Raw genomic sequence first — 16876 nt, forward strand, 5'->3', positions numbered from 1 at the left:
TTTATAAAATAAATAAATAAATATTTATAAATAAATAAATATTCAAATAAAATACTTATTTTATAAAAATTTATTTAAAAAAAAGTCTATCAAAAACCCAGGCTCATGACCGTGCCTTTCTTGAGCACTGGATATAGCTCAAAGCTGATGGATATTCTTGCTAAGAGCTGTACTGACCACTTGAACTTAAATTAACTAGAGTTAAACAAAATGGGGCACCTGGATGGCTCAGTTGTTAAGCATCTGCCTTTGGCTCAGGTCATGATCCCAGGGTCCTGGGGTCGAGCACTGCATCAGGCTCCCTGTTCAGTGGGGAGCCTGCTTCTCCCTCTCCCACTCCCCCTGCTTGTGCTCCCTCTCTTGCCAGCTCTCTGCCAAATAAATAAATAAAATCTTTCAAATAAATAAAGCTAAAATTAAAGCTTCAATTTCTCACAAGCCCCAAGGTAAGTACTTCGTCGTTCCCTATGGCTAGTGGCCCCAGGTCAGAGAAAGAACATTTCCATTGTTGTAGAAATTTCTTTGGGACAGTGTTGGTGGATCCTCAAGCCAGATGGGGATGACACATGTCAGTTCTAAAGGACGGACGAGTGTCTCCCTGGCACCTGCTTCTAAGCAAAGTGGGTCATACATGTGGACCTTACCTGAGGGACAGTAAGACTTCCACACGGTTCTCCTGAACTGGCCCCGGACAGAAGCAGAGAGCAGGTCGTCAAGGCGGAAGCCCGTGCGAGTTTTCTGCAGGAAGGAGGAAGGCCAAAGGTGGCTTTGGGTGCACGAAAGTGCATAACAGATGATTTGAGGGAATTAGAGCTTAGATGAATTTCCTCAAATGCATTTTTTGAAAGCATTTGTTCAGGGCTTGAGGGGCTAGATTAAGTCTTGAGTATAGATTAAACAAGTCTCCAGGCTGCAAATCTAACTGCCAGAACTTCTTAAATTCCTCTCAGGGTCCCTGGGCCCAAGCTCTGGCCGCCCTTCCCTCCCCTCCAGTCTGTGCTGGTTTCCCTTGCTGGCCGAGCGCCATGCTTGGGGCCAGGCCCTGGACATGTAGAGACATGCGGTTCCTCATGGAACCAGGGTTCCTCTGACTCCCTTCAGCCCTTTGCGGCAGGGACTCCTCCAGGCTCTGGGAGGAGCCCCCCGTTCTCCAGGCTGCCCCTATGCTCCCCAGAGCCTCCTCGGCGGAGGCAGCGTCTCCAGGCTGCACGTGCCTCTGAAGGCGGACTCCGTCCTTGCGTGGGGCCGAGCAGGGTCTTCCTGACTACTCAGCCCCGTGGGTCCCCACCCTCACCATTCAGCCTCCTTTTTCAGGGTCCCTGCCCCAGTCCCCACCTGAGCCCCCCTCCGCCCCTTTCTACCCCCAGGCCTGAGGCCAACCTTCTTTCAACCCCCAAAAGGAAGAAAATTCTGCCATGCCCTCTGCTGAGAGCCGGGTCTAACTTGTAATTGGGTTTATGTGCAGAACACCAAATCCTATGAGGACTTGAAGGCGGAGCTTGGAAACTCCAGGGACTGGGATGAGATCACTGTGGTGAGTACAGGGCAGGCGGCTAACTGACACAACCCTGTGGGAGTTGAGAAATTTCCAGAAAAGACAGCTGGGCCCTGGGCTTCCCTTTCCAAGGGGTCCCCCCACCCCCACCGGCTCAGAGAAGTGCTTCTCCCTGTTGAACTTCAAGGCTACCAGCTGTTTCTTCTGCTCCGTGTGCTAGTCTGAGCATGAGTAAGAAAGCCTCTGTCCAGGTGATGGGAGCCAGGAGCGAGGTGGGGACAGCCGGTTAAAACACAGATCCCAAAGTCCCCCCAATTCTGGTGCGTCGAATCAGGCTGAGCCCGGGAATATGCCTGTTTTAAATGAAGAGCTAGGGAATTTGACACAGTTCGTCCACTTCAAGAAAGAATGATTTGTCTACTGTGGTCACCCCTGGGGTCCTTTCTCCAGAGGCAAACTGTGGTCTCTCAATTAGTGACCAGAACGGCACTGAGCCCATGGGCGCAGGGTTATGGGACTCTGAAAGCAAAACCTTTCCTTCGGGAAGTTCACAGGCTCACAGGGGAAGGAGCCCCAAGCAGACTCTGTAGAAATGTGTCCCGAACAAGGTTTCACAAGCACGTGGGGTCATCAGCTGATAAGTCTGCTTCCTGGGCCCCACCCGCAGGCTGAGTGCCCCGTGCTGCCAATAAACCCTTCTCACTGGGCTGATGGTGCAGGCAGGAAAGCATGGACGGAAAGGGCAAGGCTGGAGGAATTTACTGATGACAGTGTCATAACAGATAAGAGAAAGAGGGTCATAAACGTCCAAGGTGGATCTTGAACATCTGTGGGAAGCCATGGAGAGAAGTTCATAAGTCATAGAACGAAATAATCATCTCGGACCCACGGGCTCTGGTTGGATACAAACCACCAAGTTGTAGCTCACAGGTCAAGCAGGTGTTGTGCTCTGAGGAGTGTGTGTATGGGCAGGTGGGGGCAGGTACTGAAGGCTTCTCGAAGGAGATGCCCTAAAATCAGTGCTGATTCTGGAGAAAAAAGGCAGCCTGGGAGGGAGCCCCAAACCCGCAGAATGAACCAGTGGTTTCCTTTTCTTCCCTAGGAGATCACCAGCTCTAAGCTGGACACATTCGATGTGAACAGCAACCTCGTTTCTGGGCCTCTACCCATCTTTCCCCTGGAGCAGTTGGTGAACAAGCCTGTGGAGGAGCTCCCCGAGGGGGTGGACCCCAGCAGGAAGGAGGTAGGTCGGCCTCTAAGGGGAGGGTGGAGAGAGCTGGTGGGCCGTGGGCTGCACAACACTGACGTTGGTTAGGTGAGTAGGTGCTGGGGATGTGCTGGGAAACAGAGCATATCTGGTCCCCTCCTTCCCGTGAGGGGACCTCTCAGTGGGGACAGAGGGTTCAAAGGACCCTGATTACACTATGATTTCATTTCAGTGATGATGAGTGCCACAAAGGTGAAGTACAGGTGCGGTGAAGGGTCTTCCAAGAAGGAAGCTAACTCAGTCCGAGATTTCCTTCTGAAAGGTGACCAGGAACTATTCAGGCAAAATGGATTATTCCCGGAGAAGGGGACAGCGTGCGTGGAGCCCGGAGGCAGGGAATGGGCACAGAGGGCAGTGTGGCTGTGGTGTGCGGAGCCAGAGAGCAGCAGGCCGAGGGGCCGGGGGCCTAATGGAGCAGGGTCTGCTATGCCCCGTTAGGGAATAAGGTGTCTGTCCTGAAAGTGGACAGGAGCCATTATGGTCGAAGCAGGGGTGCGGCGGGAGTGGCAGTCAGGTTTATGCCTTTAAAAGACCACGATAGGGGCCCCTGGCTGGCTCTGTTGGTAGGACGTGTGCCTCTTGATCGCGGGGTGTCAGTTCGAGCCCCATGTTGGGTGCTGAGAGTACTTGTAAAAAGTTTTAAAAACTTAACAAAAAAATAATAAAGATTTTATTTTTAAGTAATCTAGAATAGGTAGGTGGTGGCTGGGGGAGTAGAGGAAGGGGAGTGGTTTAGAGGAATTTTAGGAGGTCAAGTCAATGACACTGGATGAAGGGTGTGTGGGTAGGGGAGGAGGTAAGGGAATCATTTTTGGAGATAAAAAGATCCGGGGTCAGACTGAGCTTAGAGGGGGACGACCGTGAGTTTGGTGGTAGCCATGCCATTTGAGGTACATGGGGACATCCGGGGTGAGGCATATTTGGTGCCCAGGCTACTCAGAGACCTGCTGAGGCAGAGACCCGCCAGCGTGCAGTCCTCCTGGTGGCTGCGGCTGCAGACCCACGTGTGTCACTCGTGCAGAGAGAGTGTGGCAAGAAGAGAGCTTGTTAAACACCCATTTCCAATATTCACTCCCACTATAGGAAAATCCAAAGTGGGTGACAAATCTAGCTTCATGGGGGGATGGAGAGACAATGTGCTCTGGGTATGATAAACCATAAAGAATCTTGCTAATGAATTAAGGAATCTGTAGAAGAGAGATGCCCAATTTCTCCAACAAGTCTGCTACAGGTTTGGGCTCCATATATGTTTAAGTGTATTGTTCCCAGAGCATCTGTGGCCTGCCCTTCTCCTTGGCGGCCATGTTCATGCATTCTCTCCCCGATGGACCCATCTGTGTCCTCGCCGGAATGTGGAGATGATCCCAACATACTTTTTGTAACAGTGATGCTGTGAATATTGTTTGCCCAGCACCTTGTACGTGGGAAGTGCTGCGTAAATGTAAGCTGTTATGACCGCCTGGGAAAACTGGAGGGAGGGCGAGTGACTGGCCTGATGTGACTGACATAGCTACGGGGCAGCCGAGGCAGAGCCAGAGCCCGGTCCTCAGAGTCCTGCCGCTCCCATCGTGTCACGTAGCATGATGTGTTTCTAAAAGGCAGTGCAGCCAGTGTCATTGAACCAGGTGACTGAGAGGAGGCTGAACGGATGTTGAATTCTGACCGGGACCAACAGAATCGAGACAACCCCATCATGGTAGACAGTCTACAAAATCTAAGATCTTTTTATTTATTTATTTTTTAAGATTTTATTCATTTATTTGACAGAGAAAGATCACAAGGAGGCAGAGAGCAGGCAGAGAGAGAGGAGGAAGCAGGCTCCCCGCTGAGCAGAGAGCCCGATACGGGGCTTGATCCCAGGACCCTGAGATCATGACCTGAGCCAAAGGCAGCAGCTTAACCCACCCAGGCGCCCCTAAGATCTTTTTAAAAAGTCAGTAGTCTGTTGCTGATTTTTTTTTTAAGAGATTCATTATTTGAGAGAGAGAAAGAGAGTGAGCGAGTGCAGTTGCAAGGGGGGGGGGGGCAGAGGGTAAAGGAAGGGAATCCCGAGAGACTCCTCTTCAAGAGCGAAGCCCAAGGAGTGGGGCTTGATCTCCAGACCCTGAGATCATGACAAGCCAGAACCAAGAGTCAGATGCTGAACCGACTGTGCCACCCAGGCGCCCCAGTACATTCTTGTGGGAGAGCTGTCGGTCAATGTTAAGTGGAGAGAGTAGGAGGGGTCTTCAGACCTCTCTGGCGCTCCAGACTCGGAAGGGGGAGCCAGCGACAGGGAATGGTGGGGTGCTGGGTCTGGCTGCAGGCAGTAGCAAGAGAATAATCTGGGTGTTTGAGTATCAGTGAGTAAGCCAGAGAGAGGCGGATGTGGGTATGGGTGAGGCCAGTAATCAGCTGGCAGGACCACAGAGTCCAAGAGCAGGACAAGAGGAAAGATACAAGTCCACTGGGATGGGCAGTTCCTGCTATCCACCTTTGGGGTCAGAGTCCAGAAGTCTCGGCAAGCTGTGGAGCCAGCCTGGCGGGGGCCAGAGACAGACCTCGGCCTCCGCTGTGAGGGACCTGGGCCCCGGGCTCTGCTACAAACTGGTTTGGGGCAGTCAGCTCTTCCCCACCCACTGATGCCCAAACCCCTCCCCCTTCCTCTCTTCCCCTCTGCCTGGGGCAGTGGGCAGGGCTCTCAGTGGACTTGAGGACAGAATTGGGTGGGGGGTGGGGAGTCCAAACCTAGAGACGGAGCTTGAAGTCCACCTACAGAGGTTGTCTGAAACTGTTCAGTTTACGGGCTCTCTGCAGAGCTGGATCAAACACTGTCCTGGGGCGGCGGGAGTGGGGGCTCGTATTGAAAAGAAACCCATGGCTCTAACCACCTTCTTGGTGCCTGGGGAGCAGAGATGAAGGCTGGGAGATGCTCTTGGGTGCAGTTTCAGTTTGGGGTTCTCACGTTGAGTGTGCCTTGAGGATACCTGGCTTGCCTGAAGCAGTATCACCTGTTGGGGGGCTAAGGTCATTTCAGGCACTCCCCTCATCTAATGGAGGAAAGATACAGACGCCTGGCTTAGAAAGCTGTCTTCCAGTCCCGATCGCTAAGTCAAGAGTAAAAAAAGGTAGAATTGTGCTAGCCAAGCTTCTGTATCATTCATAGGTTGGGGAGAAGCTGGTAGAAGTCACCCAAATATTTTGTTTCTGCTCAGAATGGCCAGGGGTTTTGCAAGTGCCACGGCTGTATCTGCACGCTAGCTAGGCTGCTGTTTGCTCTGGGCCCGCGGTGCTGGGGCGGTGCTGGGGTGGCCAGCCTGCTCCCGAGATCCCCAGCAAGGCAGGGCCCAGGAGGGCCAAGGCCCTCCCAAGGGTCATGGTTCTCGCTAGCAGAGCTGGGTGTCCTTCTGTGGTGACAGCAACTGGGTCTCAAACATTCAGACCTGGGCAGGATTCCCTTCCTGGCTCATCTGCTTACCTGTGGGCCAGACTTAAAGGAAGAAGGATCCTCTCGCTTAGGGTCACTGTTTACTGAGTACAGACAGATGAACAAGATACCTTGTTTCCAGTACCCTTACATGAGTCATACTGTTTTCATCCCGTAAAAGCATTACAGAGATTTTTCTCAAGAGAGGAAAACTAAGACGTTCTCAAAGCTAGCGAATTCCCTAGCCAAGCGAAGCCAAATGTCCCAATTCCCTTTGCAGAGCTAGGTGCTCTTGGAGCTCAATCTATTTCATGCTCATCATGTTCCACATTCAGGGATCACACTTCTTGGAGCTCAGCATACCACCTGGCTTCTCCCCGTCTCTTCCCGGGGTCTCCAGACATTACCTGCCCTGTCCTTCAGGTGATTGCTATGCCACACCTACAGGACTCGCCTGTAAACCCTGAGGTAGGGAATGTGACCATTGCCCTCTGGTTCCTCTTCTTCTAGGCACACCTGTCCATCGAGGATTTCACCAAGGCCTTTGGGATGACACCCACTGCCTTCTCTGCCCTCCCTCGATGGAAGCAACAAAACCTCAAGAAGAAAAAGGCCTGTTTTGAGAAGCGGGAGCGGTTGTGGTTGGCGAGCATTTCCCTACCTGCTTGCAGTTTTGTTGTTTCATGACTGGTATATTAGTCCTATACTAATTTTGAAGTGAAATTTTACCTGTGAGCAAACCGCTCTACCTTCCTTCCAGAGTGGTACCTCCATAAAGAGACTGCCATCCCAATTTCAGCTCTTAAACAGGTGGTCGTATTGTTTCGACTCTGGCACGGTATGTCACTCTTGACCATCCTGTTCTAGAGCTTCCCTTCTTAGAGAAGAGCGAACACTCCACAGGACATCCTAATTCTGAGGAGTACTCCCTAGGTTTCCCTCCTGTAACTGATGTTTAACCATGAGAGTGGAAGGAAGCATTTTGTGGTTTCACATCTTTCCCCAAGTAATGGCTTTTCTTTCTCACATACTCTCCTCACTGACTTAGACGAGAAGTTAAAGGGCCCTCCTTTGCAAGAGCTGAATGGCCTGGGAAAGGGCCCTGTTAGGAAGTTTCACAACACTAACCGGTCCCCAGCGATAGCAGCACACCCACTGGGTCCAGAATGGAGGCCATTTCACCCCCGGTCTGGTACTAATAAGGCAAAGAGCTTAGCTAAGGCCAACACCGAGTTTCCAAGCCGTTATCCAGAAACCTCTGCCACGCTCCCCGAAGGGCCATTGTCGGTCTGCCCTTCCATTTCCTGGAAGGTGGAATGGTTGCCGCATGAAGTCCGAGTCGGAAAGCCACAGAAAGTGTTTCACAACCTCAAACACATGGTGGGTTAAGTGTCTGCAAGGTAAGTCCTTTCCAGAAATAACAGTCAAACCAACGCAAGGTTAATAAAGGCTTTAATTTCACACACACAGAAAACTCTATGCATAATTTAAAAAGGAAAACAAAAACAAGGAAAAACCGTAAAGGATACAGAGGAACAGTTCTGCTAAAACACAGATAAAGTGCCGCTCCATTACGAACAACATAAAGAATCAGAATCAAGTCACTCTGAACACAAAGAAAGAAAATCACCTCACAAAATAATGTGGCCAAAGCTGCCAGCAAATCTGGTAGTGGCTCAATTAGGCAAAGTGTAGGACCCTTCCTCCTGTTTTCCTCTCTATAGCATAAGTAAACAAACACTGACAACAGGCCAGAGGAACTGGGATGGAAGGACAAGGTCCGAGAGGGAGGGAAACCTGGGGACAGGAGGTGTGTAGTCTCACTCCCCGTATTGCCTCTGTTTCTTGAAAACCGGCCAGGTCAGTGGACTGCTCTTGTTTTGGCGTCTGACCTTCTGAACCTGGGTCTTGATCCAGACCTGCATCCCCTCTACTGTTTCATCAGTGAACATGCCTATACTTTGAACCTCTTAATGTACTTTAAGAAAAGTTCAATGTTACTAAAATCAACTGCTTTATACTTATACTGGCACACTTTTTATTAAAAACTTCAAAACCTCAGACATATAGCACACATGGAAAGAAAAACTTACTGTGTATAAATATGCTACAACGGAAGAGACGGCCAGAAGTCCAGTAATCAAGCATGCCGTAAAGGAGTCAGTGAGTGCGGTGACAACAGCAAAAGAAAGGTCACAAAACTCTCAAGGCCTACCAAACTGTAGTTTTCCAATAAAATCTGATGTTTTCCAGATGTTAATAAGACATACCAACAGAGACAAAATTAGGATTTTGAAGTACTGCATTCAAAAGACATCAGATGGCAGAAATCCATTAGCTTTTGTACTACTTAGGGAGCATTACTCAGTGGCAAAGCAAGATGGGAGAAGGAAGAGGACACGCCTGTTTCGTGGGGGATACTCAACGGGATTGCCCGTGGTACCGGGTTGTTGATTTTTCTAAAAATCTCCAGATATATACAAGATCCAAATGTACTTGGGAGATCTAGCTCTGTTTCCCTGATTTAAAACTCCACCTATGGGGGTGTGGGGTGGGGGGGCTGCCAATTAAAGCAAAGAGAAAAAAAAAAAGAAGTCTGGATGACTAAGAGCATCCACTGTGGTCATTTCAGAGGACAAAGAAGAGTAATATTTTTGTTTTAATATAAAGTCTTTTCAGATCAGGAATGAGTTTACAAATTTCTTTCTGTATGTTTCCAAACCTCACCCCCAAGCTTGCTCTATACTCGTAACACTCAACTATAGAGATGTGCCAAAAATCTCTCAGGTGTTTCCAAATCATTTTCATCATATGACTGTGTCTGTAGCTGTACATGTGCAGAGCTATGTTCATAGAGTTACATAACGGTCACTGCACTATGGAAGAGTAAGTAAATTCATGAATTCACTTGCTGAGGTTTTAATTCTTAAAGTTTCTCTTTTGGAAGAATTCTACACTTGAACAAGAAGAGAAGTAAAGAAATGTAGTCTAGTATTTGCCTTCCAGAGTTAATCAGCTGTTCTGTAAGTATCACTGTACAATTCTAAAAACGTAAACACATTTACATTTATTACATGTTACTGAGCCATTAAGTTAGGCCTGAAATTAACAGCCCATGGCAAGTAAACAAATAGCTTTTGGAATCAAAATATAAATAGAAGAACAATTCATGGGCTTGCTGCTTCTTATTCTCTCCTGCTGAGACGAAGCGCATGAGTGTGCACACACCTGTAAATACATTCCCCGCAAAACAGAGTCTGTCTTCTCACGGGCCTAAATTACAGTCATGGCTACTAATTAGGGACAGCAGTCACCTGGCCACATGCAGCTTCCAATTCTCCATAATACTAGGTGATAAGAATCAGTAAGTTTGAATTTTAGCTTAGTTTTCCCTTCCAAAAAATTTCAATTAAGATCAGCTGTCTGTAGAAGTAAGTGCTGTCAAGTTCCAATTCAACATCAGTTAAAGTAATGTAACCATTTTTGGGTATTTTCAGTAGAAAGGTGACTGGGTAGGCTGCCTGGGACTGAAGCACTCTGTCCCTCTCTGACTTGTCCCTTCCCGGCGCCAACACAACCAAATGCCCCATTCCCCCGATTCTGAGCAAACTGATCATACTGTGCAAAAAAATAATATATTATCTACTTACACTTTTTAAATATATACAACCAGCTCAAAAAAACAATAAACCCTTTTAATGCGGTCCAGCTGAAATGTCCACCTGTAGTCATGAACCCAAATGAGAACTAAAGCGTAGTGAAAGGGGGGATAACAGAGCACGGGAAGGGAGGGATGCTGACACGAGCACAACAATGCACGGCTACAGAGAAAAAGTCAAGCCCCAAATTCGCAAGCACATTAGCAGTTAAGATAATTCATCTACCTCAGTAACCTATTTTCAACTAGCAAGTCCAGCCCAAGAAATGAAGATCAAATCCAACCAGGTTTCTGAGCCATGAGTACTTCTAAACCACACACACACACACGCTACAAAAAGCAAGTCAAATGAGGGCACTTCATGGGCATGGAGCTAATGGCATCATTTCTATTTAATGCCCTAATGCATCCCCACTTCAAAATGTTTCCAGTCATTTCTAACAGCACCTTTCAAAGCTCTCAAATGCAAACACGCAGGAGAAGAGTCCTAACGAGCTATCGAATTTGATCACCACTTCACTCATCTGGGAGAAAACCAGTTATTTTCGAGCAAAAGCTATTGTTTCTAAACCAAGTATTTTCCTCTGCTCTGTTCTGCTCACGTGCAGCCGACCAGCACACCCTTTCGCTACATTCACTGTGGTAGTGTGTAGGTACACGGCGGGAGGCAGAACATTCATCTGTAGTTAAGCAATGTGCTGGGGCCATTTACAATGTAAAAACCAAGAATTTTAGAACAAGTTACTATGTCAGAACATGTCCCAAGTGTGGGATCTGGAGCTCTCTTAAGGTGATCTTCTAGAAAAGACGTTGCACCTTCTGTGATGATGGACTTTAACATGTTTCTTCCCCTTGAAAAACTGAGGTGGTTTTTGTCCCTACCTCAGAACTGAACCAAGAATTCCCTCCTTATTGAAAAAAAAAAAAAAAAGTAAAAAATGAAAGAATATACTGAAGGTTTCATTTTGCTTCATTTTGCACACTTAACTGTGCAAACCTAATGATTCCCAGGCTTACAAAGTTATTCTGTGGACAGAATTCACCCCTCGAACTCATTCTTTTTGTGGCTTCCCCGGCTCCCCAATATCCACGCTGGTCATGCCAGCTGAGTGACTACTGTGGCACGGACTGCTGCACCGCTGCTTAGCCTCAACTCAGAGCACCTAAAAGATAAAATATATTATACACCTTTGTTATCTTTTGGTTCTTGAGATTACTTAAACCAATCTCATTCTCGTTCTCATCCTGTTTTTAAGGGGAAAGATAGACAGCAAATGATAAATGCTCAAGCTTCATCTAAGTTCACGTACTTAATTTCCCACTTGCAGTAGGGCTTCTCGTGGTCCGAGTGTTTAGCTTTCACACAAGAATCCTCAGCCTGAACTCTCCATGTATGAGAGACAGATGCCAGCATTCTTCCTTATCCCCAAGTGTCCTTGCTGGGGAATCCCAACTGGGATATTATTTCTTACCTCTTAAATTTTGGTTGCAATCTTTTAGGGCAATGCTGCTCCATGGAAGAATGACACAGAAGAAAGGAAAAGATTCTATCTTCACTACCATAATAATATAGATGACATACAATGAATATACTGTGAAGGATATCTCTTTTAAAGAAAATACAAAGTGTACAATGAATACCAAACAGGGGACCATAACCCATTCCAGAGCACCAACAATCCATTTCTTGGGACTGCATGTAAACAGCAAAAGCGTTACAAATCCATGAAGTAATTTTATACAAAAAAGCTCCTCACGTCAGGTGGCAGAAATGCCTCTCCTTTGCAAGGAGGACAAAACTGTCATTAGTGTAACATGGAGAGCTGGCTTTCCAGTGACTTTACTAATAAGAAACACACATGAAAGATTATAGACTTGAGTGAAACTACTCAAGGAACAGAAAAGCTAAATGCCAACTGATATGTACATCTTTCCACCTCTCTCAGGTGAATGGACTCTGACACCTTCATTTCTTCTCCAAACTGCTGTGCTATTTGTTCTGAGCAGGCATACTGCGGTGGCTCATCCCAACTCTTTTAAGGCTCCATTCATTCCACATGTATGTGTGCGCATACGTATGTACATATATATATATATATGTATATATATATATATTTACAACATGTATCCTAAGACAAAAGGAAGTGCCACTCTTGTAGGAGAAGAGAGGGTATCAGCTACAGATGTGAGACCAAAGTTTCCATAAAACAATTAGCATGGAGCGTTCCACATAATTGCAATTTTCGTCTTTTGGTTTGGCCCTGAGCTGTTTGTTGCTCCCGCATCAAGTAGAATTCCGAATTCTCCTCCTGCAGAGGTGAGGTGAGGTGGGCAGCAGTAAGAAGGAATACGCAGTGCACACTGCCGACCCAGGAGTCTGTTCCTCACAAGGCCTGACGAGTGGTCTTCCCCCACTTCCATGCTAAGTGCCTGAGAATTCTTTTCCGTTTCCAGCAGCTCATCAAAGATCTCCCTTAAAAAACAAACAAGAAACAAAACAGGATATTCAGTGAGCAAAACCGAAGGACAGACAGAAGATAATGATAAAGCCTGCACAATCCCACTTGGTGCCTAAATTTTATTAAATAAGCAGCTCATTTATTTGATCACTATCTTAACCCCAAGTGCAGATTTTTGAGAACACTGGAGGCACAATGGCACTGGCTACCCCTGGTAACAATGCTATGTAGTTCCCAGCCATCCAGGGAATGCAGATCTTCTAGCTGCTGTAACTGGAAGACCAGAAAGGTTTACGAGAGGACAGCTTTATTATAGAACAGTCTCAAGTTCCACACCTCAACACTACTGTGAGATAAGTAATTAACATGGAATTAAGACATCAACACATGGGGCGCCTGGATGGCTCAGTGGGTTAAGCCTCTGCCTTCGGCTCGGGTCATGATCTCAGGGTCCTGGGATCGAGCCCCACATGGGGCTCTCTGCTTGGCAGGGAACCTGCTTCGCCCTCTCTCTGCCTGACTCTGCCTACTTGTGATCTCTCTCTCAAATAAATAAACAAAATCTTAAAAAAAAAAAAAAGACATCAACATATAAGCCCTAAGCAAAGATAACAAAAGTCAAAAATTGTCAACTAATAACTGATTTGTCCTTACAGGGGGGAAAAAAAAAAAAGGAAAAAGAAGAGTTTGGGAGATGTTCAGCCCACAGCTCCAGACCTGGCAGTATCTTACTTGTGCATATAAAAGAAGATATAACCACTCCGGTCCCGATCGCTCTGCACAGAAGCCTCTTGGATTTTAGACACCTCGAGATCGTTGTAAGTATACCATGCCTGCTTCTTAATGTCGTACACATCACTAATGTAGTGACCTAAAATAAATAAAATCTTAAAATTGTGGTTATTAAAACACACTGCATTTTTCTCAGGTATAGGAAGTTTTGGAGAGAGAAACAGCTCCCCCCATCCACCCTATCCCCACAACATTTCTAAGAACCATTCAGAAAAATGTACAGGAATTTAAGGGAGAAATATACTACACCAGCACAACTTCTGGATAAATATATATGTCTACATATATATATTTACATACAAACATAAAGGGGAATTTGGGTCGTTTATAAATAAAGAAGAAAGTTGCACCTCCAACACAATTCACACTGAGTGTGATCAAAGGAAAGATTTAAAACTTTTTCGTGATGCATTCCAACTTCTAGCTCACGGAGACAGGCACAGAGCAAACTAACAGGGAGGAAATGCTGGCTACCCTCATTTGTAAAATGCTGAAATCATAATGTCCATTTACCTGAAGAAGAGGTGCTACCAATGTGACTGACGACGCTAATGAGGTCGGTAAGAATGAGGAAGATTCCTGTCTGGAAAACCAAGTGGGCACAACCTTTAACTCTTAATTTGAATAAAAGCAAAACACTAAGTTTAAATTTATTATCAAAGCTAACAAGGCCGAGTTTCAGTGTGTGTGTAGTCAAACTCAATAAAAAAAAAATCCAGTGTTTATATTTTTCAAACCTTTTGACCCAAGAATTCTACTTCCAACTAAGAATTCATCCTAGGAAATTCCAAAGGAGAATTCCAAAGGAGAAAAGAGAAAAGAGTACATGTATAAAATCATTCACTGTAGCACTATCTCTAATAATGAAAAGTTGGAACTAACCACAGGCCCAATAGCAGTGGAGTGGTCAGTGGGATACCAACGCAATGCAGTATTATTTAGTGGGCCAGCAACACGTTCACTTGTTTTTCAAACCCACATGAATGCACACAGTAACCACAGCTCTAGAAAAGCAGGTATGTTAATGATTAAGTACTGGAAAAACACAATGAACAAATGAAAAGAGCTGCAGTGGTGCTGCAGGGATTACGGATAAACTTGTACATTCTAAATATTTTTTTAAAAATGCTATTAAAATACTGTTAGTAGAAAAATTGTAAAAACCTGGGAAGTGACATTCATGCACTGCAGGTAGCACTATAAGGTACAAATTTGGGAAGGAATATAGGTATATGTAAAACAGAAAACCATTAAAATGTTTCTCAACTTTGAAGCAGTAATTTACTTTTGGGAATTTACTCAAAGAAGAAAATCTTAAATACAGAAAATATACAATCATCCACAGTTCCTCAATGTATTTTTAAAGATTTTTTCTTTTCAAAGTAATCTCTACACTTAACATGGGTCTTGAACCTACAAACCCTGAGATCAAAGTTGCACGCTCTACTGACTGAGCCAGCCAGACACCTCCCAATGTATTCTTTATTACCAGCAGAATAACAGAAACTTAAATATTTGTGGTTAAAAATTAAATGAAATAACAGTATGTTGGTCTGAGGCAATATAGTACATACAGCCAAATAAAATGCTTATAAGTAATCTTTTACATCTAAGCAGATAAAAACTGTGCTTATGACGTTTTATTATTTTTTTAAAGATTATTTGACAGAGAGAGAGACAGCGAGAGAGGGAACACAAGCTGGGGGAGTGGCAGAGGAGAAGCAGGCTTCCTGCTGAGCAGGGAGCCCGATGCGGGGCTTGATGTGGGGCTTGATCCCAGGACCTTGGGATCATGACCTGAGCCAAAGGCAGATCCTTAACGACTGAGCCACCCAGGCGTCCCTGTACTTATGACGTTTTAAAAGCACACTTGGAGGTAGGGCTAACAAAATAATATGTAAAAATGCTAACGGTAGTTGCATTAGGATAGTGGAGTTCTGTGTAATTAGAATTATAAAAAAAATTGGTAAATGGTAAAAAGGTAATTTTTCAGAAAAAAGAAGGGCAAAAAAAGTTTATAATGTATTCTAGTTTAATGTCTTTAATCCAGGAGTTTTTACTAAGTAACAACCAACTAGTTCTGTTATTTCACTTTAAAGATAATACAGTTCTGGCAGAACTATGGGTGAATTCATATATATATATGACATCGAGAGCCATGTTACTCAGTTACTACCTCACACACACAAGAGGGAGTCAGGATATCTTTCTAGTTTTGTTTCATTTATTTTGAATCTTGTGTATACGAAATGAGGAGCAGGGCGCCTGGCTGGCTCAGCTGGTTAAGTGTCCCAATTCTTGGTTTTGGGCTCAGGTCATGGTCTCAGGGTCCTGGGGTCAAGCCATGCATTGTGTTCTGGGTACAGCAAGGAAACTGCTTGGGATTCTCTCTCCCCCTCCCTTTGCCCCTCCCCTCATCCACAGGCTCTTTCTCTCTCTTAAATAAATAAGTAAATAAGTAAATAAAATCTAAAGTGTAAAAAAAAAAAAAAAGGACAAGAGAAAGTGAAGAGCATCTGATGACTGCCACAGCGGACACTGCCAGTTGGGCCTTGGAAGAAAAACAGCAGGAGAAGTAATGCCGGCAGCCTGAGCAATCCTCCTTAGGAGTTAAGCAGCCTACCTCTGCATTCTTTTTAGTTCCCTCTGCCTCGGCTTCTGTGTACTCCATGTCTAAAACATCCTCATTGCCAGAGTCCTCATCGGAACCCAATGAATCCAGAAAAGAGTTGTTAAATTCTGCAGAATACAAAGTATTGTGAAAGTTCTTAGAATAGACACAAATGATATGATTAGAAAGAAAAAAAAAAAACAGCTTGGGCTACTTATTTTATCATCCTAAGGAAACCTAAATCTTTATTAGGATTTCAATTTACCCAGCCTGCTCTGGGAAGTACAATTCAGGTACCAGGTATCTGAAACAGAAATGTCCCTTTTCTTTTAAAGAAATTTATATGAAAGGGATATAATGCTAATAAGAAGGAATACAACTGAAAAAAGGATTATGATTTCACAGATAACCCAATTTCACTACATGTCACATTATATAACTGTGTGTTAGATTTCAAGTACTTGGTATGCGTCGTAGGTGCTCCCAGAAAATACAAATGATACAGACAAGTGACCGTGAAAAAAATCAGTATCCTTTCATGTTCTTCAATATTACATCTTTTGAAACTTAACAATACAATGGAAATTTAACCTTTTAAAAAAAAGATTTTATTTCTTTCTTTGAGTGGGGGTAGAGAGAGAGAGAGCACAAGCAGGGGGAGGGAGAAGCAGCTCCCTTGAGGTACGGCTCGACCCTAGGACCCTGGGATCACAACCCCAGTGGAAGGCAGACACTCAACCGACTGAGCCACCCAGGTCTCCCTGGAATTTAATCTTTACCTTAAGTTTCACTAAAATACACTACACTAACAACTAAATTCAAGATCTGCTTTTTTCTTAATAAAGTGTTTCCACTGGCAGAATCCATCTTTATGAATGACTTTAAATAAAGAATCATGGGGGTGTGAGGGTTGGGTGTGCACTGGGTGGCTCAGTTGGTTAAGAGGCTGACTTCAGCTCAGGTCATGATCTCACAGTCCTGGCAGCAAGCCCCACTTTGGGCTTCTTGCTCAGTGGGGAGTCTGCTTGTCCCTCTGCCCCTCCTCCTGTTCATGTCCTAATAATAAATAAAATCTTAAAACAAACAGAAAAACCCCAGAATCATTTGTACTTAAGTGTCTCTTTGCTTTAAAATACAATTAATTCCGGGGTGCCTGGTGGCTCAGTGGGTTAAAGCCTTGCCTTCGGC

The 16876-nt window shown here is 45.4% G+C and overlaps 2 protein-coding genes across 5 annotated transcripts in view; one reads left to right on the forward strand and one right to left on the reverse strand.

Moving 5' to 3' along the window:
* The window catches only part of VIL1 (villin 1), a 25586-nt gene extending 16731 nt beyond the window's left edge, over nucleotides 1-8855 (forward strand). Inside the window, exons 18-20 of the mRNA XM_047721038.1 lie at nucleotides 1466-1534; nucleotides 2598-2738; nucleotides 6679-8855. Coding sequence (XP_047576994.1) covers nucleotides 1466-1534; nucleotides 2598-2738; nucleotides 6679-6855 — 387 coding nt within the window. The 3' untranslated portion in view covers nucleotides 6856-8855. The remainder of the gene's footprint in view (nucleotides 1-1465; nucleotides 1535-2597; nucleotides 2739-6678) is intronic.
* Nucleotides 7604-16876, reverse strand: part of USP37 (ubiquitin specific peptidase 37) — an 86350-nt gene continuing 77077 nt past the window's right edge. For all 4 annotated transcript variants that reach the window (XM_047721037.1, XM_047721036.1, XM_047721035.1 and 1 more), the window contains 4 exons: nucleotides 15701-15816; nucleotides 13591-13660; nucleotides 13018-13156; nucleotides 7604-12299 (listed from right to left, as the gene is read on the reverse strand). In XM_047721037.1, the coding sequence (XP_047576993.1) occupies nucleotides 12038-12299; nucleotides 13018-13156; nucleotides 13591-13660; nucleotides 15701-15816 (587 nt within the window). In that variant the 3' untranslated portion in view covers nucleotides 7604-12037. The remainder of the gene's footprint in view (nucleotides 12300-13017; nucleotides 13157-13590; nucleotides 13661-15700; nucleotides 15817-16876) is intronic.

Source organism: Lutra lutra, chromosome 3 (assembly GCF_902655055.1).
Source record: "Lutra lutra chromosome 3, mLutLut1.2, whole genome shotgun sequence".
In the NCBI taxonomy this organism is placed as follows: Eukaryota; Metazoa; Chordata; class Mammalia; order Carnivora; family Mustelidae; genus Lutra; species Lutra lutra.